General features: G+C 32.8%; 1 protein-coding gene across 1 annotated transcript; it reads left to right on the top strand.

Annotated features, from left to right (window-relative positions):
- The first annotated feature begins 412 nt into the window (after positions 1 to 412).
- LOC139872479 (F-box/WD-40 repeat-containing protein At3g52030) lies at positions 413 to 4,693 on the top strand. The gene is made up of 9 exons (XM_071860366.1): positions 413 to 642; positions 1,383 to 1,583; positions 1,685 to 1,736; positions 1,900 to 1,998; positions 2,097 to 2,200; positions 2,356 to 2,445; positions 2,607 to 2,746; positions 3,035 to 3,119; positions 4,130 to 4,693. Exons 1-9 carry the CDS (start codon positions 479 to 481, stop codon positions 4,494 to 4,496), a joined length of 1,302 nt encoding a protein of 433 aa, XP_071716467.1. The 5' UTR covers positions 413 to 478; the 3' UTR covers positions 4,497 to 4,693.
- The last annotated feature ends 503 nt before the right edge of the window (positions 4,694 to 5,196 follow it).

Raw genomic sequence — 5,196 nt, 5'->3', positions numbered from 1 at the left:
TTGGAGCTTATATAAATTATAAGCTGAAGCTCTCATAAGCTCCCATAAGGTCTTGCGCCAAACACACCATTAAAATAAAGGGAAAATGGGAATTTATTAGTGAAAAAAACTGGGCATATATATTTCAATGTTTTGAAATGCCGCACATCATGAGAGGCAGAATGAATTGATTTTCGTAGTTTAATTAGTTAAATATTACGTGGATAGTTCATGTGAATAGTTTTAACGGACACAGTTAATTTTCGTTAGAGTGAGAGATGAAATTGAGACTTTAAAATGCTTTACGGATGAAAAATGCAAAAATAAAACGCATGGATGAAACGGACAAAAAAAAAAAAAAAAAAATAATATAGGCACTTTATGGGTAATTTTGAAAAAAAAAAAGGATAAAAATTAAATCTCAGCCATCTCAACCGACCGATCTGTGGGTACAAAAGTAGTTGTGCAGTCGGTTCTGGTGTCGTCTCCTTGACCACCGATGGATTCAATCAGCTCCGCCGCTGTACACCTACCTTCAAACAAGCGGAGAAAAATCTACACTAAAACGACAATTAACGCTCTCAGTGACGACATCATCTCTACCATCTTCTCGTTTCTTGATTTAATTCATCTCGTTCGCTGCACTTCCGTCTGCAAATCTTGGTAAGCTGATCCCCACGCCCCTTATCTAATAAAATTAATTTTATTTTGACTTTTCAGGTCATAACTTGCTAGTTTTAGGGCTTCTATTATAAAGATTACATTTTGTTGAAGTATGATTGATTTAATTTGGTTATATTTGTCTTTGACATTGAATTAAACTGCATGAATATCTGATAGAATTGATAAATTATGATAAATTTGATTTGATTTGATGTGCCAATTTGTATTGTACTACATAATTATTTAAGGTTAATTTGTTTTAACAGTGTGATCCATAGACAATTTTTTACAATTTAGGTGCCTTAAGATCCTTTTAGTAGAAGGCTATGTTTGGTGACGAGATTATTGGAGTTTTTTATAGCTTTTAAGTTTTATGAAAAATCTCCTATTTAATAAAAAGCTCCAAACTTTTAGACATGAGGAAAAAGCTTAAAGCTAAAAGCTACTGGAAGTAGCGTTTAACTTTTAGCTTCTAGTTTTTTATCATTTTACTATTTATTTAACAGATTCATAGTATCAACTACTCTGTCAAACACTAAAATATATTTAAAAAGCTAAAAACTACTAGCTAAAAGCTACCAGTTACAAGCTAAAAGCTGCCAAACATATATCCGAAGTTACTTTCAATAGCTAACTATTTGTTAACACATTTAATAATCATTGAGTACCGTTTGCTACGTACAATACGATTATGCTTCATTTTTTGCTTACTTTGTTTATGTACATACATTCTGGTTAAGGTGCAGAGCCATAGACAAGTCAAAATCACTCGAAAATGCGTACCACAAGCAAAGAGGGATTTTCGGTGGTGATTTGAGCATACCTACTTCTTCTGATAGATCCTGGAAAAGACGACTTCACGACTTAGCAATTAGTCAGCACCGTTCTTGTTTACATACGGGTTTGGTCAACATACATCAATGGAAAGGTCATTCCGAATGGTAGTCTATTATTTCTTGGCACTATACCATTGCTAACGTGCATTTCATCTTTATCTTGTATTATCGTCCACATAACATTCAGTTAATTTGTTTCTATGTAGGATTGACAAGTGCAAAATGAAGATGGGGTTGCTCACTAGTGGAAGTGGCAAGGTTGATTTTCATTTATGCTTATACCTTATACCGTCTGTTTTTATGTGCCATGCTCTATTCTATATTTTTTTTTTGTGTGTGTGTGTGTGTGTGTGTGTGTGTTTGTGTTGAGTTTGAAATACGAATTTTATCGATTAAACATCACGATCTACAACTTTGGTAGGTGATGCGTCTATGGTCCATAGAAAGATACAAATGTGTGGGGGAGTATGACTTTCCGTACGCAGGCTCTTTGATTGACTTCAATTTTGACGAGAGCAAGGTACTTTTTTTGTCGGTTTCTTTTAAAGATGAGACTATTTGGTCAAATTTACTTATTGGTTTCATGTTGTATGTGAACTTTTTGTTCTATCTTTGTAGATTGTTGGGTTAATAGGAAGTCATGTATGCTTATGGAGGCGCAATGAGAGGAAAAGTATATTTTTATCACGAGATGGTCAATTTTCTAAAGGCTTATGCATGTCGTAAGTTATTTATTCAAGTCTAATTAATATATTAAACTTGTTTGCGGCTTTTCAATTGCATGTTATTTTACAAAAAAAAAAAGGTTTTTTAAATGGTTACGATGGGATCAATACATTTATGGTCTAAAGGGCCATATTCTCTTATTTGATTGCAGTTATGTTGACCCAGAGGCTGTTGTCGGATGCGATGATGGGAGAGCGCGCGTATTTGATATGTACGGAAGGAAATGGTCTAGAATCATAAAGTATGTATTCTATGACCATCTTCTCAACTACAATTTTATCTTGAAATTTCTATATGTTTGTTAGAGTTTAGAAGATCAGGGTCTTGTTCTTATACATGTGGAAGCATTTACTTCAATTATAATATGGTTTTAAATATATAAAATTGAATGACGAATTGCAGGATGCATGATGGACCAATTACATGTTTATCTTTAACTGAGGACCAATTGCTTATTGGTGGTTCCTCTTGTGGTCGAGTTTCTTTGTCAGATCTTTCATCTGATCAGCAAGTAACAACACTCAAGACTAATGATAATGCAGGTTGGTTGTACTTGGACTTTTCGGGTCTTTTTTTTTTTTTTTACAACTTTGACTTTAAATATATGTGTTTGTATCAAATATATTATTCGATAAAAGTTATGAGAATGGATTGATTTTTAAATACTCGTATATTTTTAACAGTATAACGTTCATCAACTATATAACACAAAAATTATTAATTTAAAGTCAAAGTTGGAAAGAAAATACTTCTAAAGTCAAAACAGGACTATTAATATGGGACCGGAGGCTGTATTACTAGTGTTATCTGACATCTATCTTTTGTTACAGATTTGAGTAGTTTGTGTTACAACTCATATTCAAATGTGTTATTTGCTGGGTCAAGAGCAGGGCGCGTAGCTTCTTGGGACCTAAGGTACAGTAGCTGTTTTATACCGTACAAATTTGTTGTTATTAGGGGTGTTTATTCGTTAGGTTTTTATTTTCTTCGGTTAATTCGAATTGGAAGCCAAATCGAAAATAGAAACCGAATTCGAATTTGGATAAGTTTTGGTTAAAAACCGAAAAAATCCAAAAAAATCACAATTTAATCAAAATAATCATAACAAATACATTTTAAATTCGACTTTTGATTTTAAAGTCGGATTTTCGTCTATTTATATCTAATAATTTAATATATTATTATTTGAATTCAAACTATCACAAGATAGCCTAGTTGTTGGGACCCTGAGTTCTTTGCAAGAGGTCTTAGGTTCGATTCCTGTCTAGAACGAATATATGCGCTGGCCAGGGAAGGGTTAGGGAGTAATCTTGCTTGGCTGCGTACATCACAGTATGGGTATGGGTCGAATTACTCGCCCTCCCGGGTAGCCCGAACATGGAAAATCTTCTACCTTTCCATTATTTGAGTTCGGTGTTTGGTTCCGAATCTTTAAAAGTAAATCCGAAAACTTAACCTAAAACCGAATTCAAAATTTAAAACCGAACCGAAAACCGAACGCAAATTCAGCTTGATTTTTTTCCCGGTTTTCAGTCGGTTCGATTTTCGGGTTAATCGGTTTGAATAGACCGGAAACTGAACCGAAAACCGAATTCAAATAAAAAACTGAACCGAAAACCAAATTCAAATTAGGTTTTATTTTTTTGCGGTTTTAGTAGGTTCGGTTTTTGGGTTAATCGGTCTGAAACCATAAATTGATCACCCCTAGTTATGCTTTTTATTTAATCCAATATTCTTTTTTTTTTTTTTGAATGGGTAATCAAACAATGCTACATAATAAATACTTAAATATATTATGGACTAATAGGTGCACTCAATGGTATATAATGTAATATAGATATAGATATAGATAGATTTGCAATGGTTTCATGTAAACAAGGCTTGGGTAATCTAAATGATCCATATTTATGTCTTTACATCTTTAGGATGATGAAACGATTATGGGAGGTGCGAGTGAGTCCAAATTTCATAACTTCAATACAACATATGGTGGGTGACATTTCAACAATAGCTGTCGGAGGCATAGATGGTGTCCTCCGCTTCGTTGACCAACAAAACGGAACCATTTTATCGAACTGCATAATGGACGAAAGTAGCAGAAAGTTATATCGTTCACAAACTCCTCAATCAAATGTTACGAGAAGGAAAGGAATAAGAGTTTTGGAAGACGCGCGTTTTGATTTAATGCCAAGAATTTCGAGACCTTTGATTAATAGTTTAGCTGTTGGGATGCAAAAAGTTGTCACCACACACAGTGATGGCTACATCAGAGTTTGGAGATTCAACAAATGAATAATATTGTTATTCTGCAAAGGTAACGGTACGTTCAATATTACATGCAAGTGTTTCAGTTTCTTTTATCTTTATTTGTACGTGTATTACCTTCTTGTAACTTGTAACGTTTTAATGAACCGAATGTGTCTAGTGTTGTAGATGAAACGGTTGTTGTGGCAAGTGAACTTTAATAGTATGAGCGATAAACTTGATTATAGAGCAGTTATTATTACTACCTCATATATGTTCCATATATGTTTGATGTTTGGTAAAACTAGCTGCTTTTTGTAGCTGAAGCTTTTTACATATATTTAAATGTTTGACAAAGTAATTGGAAATTTTAAAAAATGGTAAAATGACAAAAAAGAACACGAAGAAAAATAAGTATCTTTCTCTCTCTCTCTCTCTCTCTATATATATATATATATATATATATATATATATATATATATATATATATATATATATATCTTTCTCTCTATCTCTCTCTCTATATATATATATATATATATAGGGGTAGGATTAATGGGGAAGTAACTGGGAAGCAAATTTTTTTTTTTCGTTTTTTTTGAATTTTTTTTTCCGGCATCAAGATCACACGAAAATATGAACATTTAGAAGAGACACTTTGTGATGAATGTTATTATTTAGGTGGGAAAACGATCGATAAAAATAACATTCAAGATAATATTGTTTGTGAAGAATATGAACGTTTTTT

The sequence above is a fragment of the Rutidosis leptorrhynchoides genome, chromosome 1, assembly GCF_046630445.1.
Source record: "Rutidosis leptorrhynchoides isolate AG116_Rl617_1_P2 chromosome 1, CSIRO_AGI_Rlap_v1, whole genome shotgun sequence".
NCBI lineage: Eukaryota > Viridiplantae > Streptophyta > Magnoliopsida > Asterales > Asteraceae > Rutidosis > Rutidosis leptorrhynchoides.
Note: the sequence above shows the minus strand (reverse complement) of the source record. Positions and strands in the feature narration are given on the sequence as shown.

Bases quoted from the DNA above. Each gene is read 5' to 3' on its own strand.
- LOC139872479 (XM_071860366.1), top strand. From the start codon at position 479: ATGGATTCAATCAGCTCCGCCGCTGTACACCTACCTTCAAACAAGCGG. The intron at 1,737-1,899 runs GTTGATTTTCAT...CAACTTTGGTAG, and splicing joins TCACTAGTGGAAGTGGCAAG to GTGATGCGTCTATGGTCCAT. The intron at 2,747-3,034 runs GTTGGTTGTACT...CTTTTGTTACAG, and splicing joins CAAGACTAATGATAATGCAG to ATTTGAGTAGTTTGTGTTAC.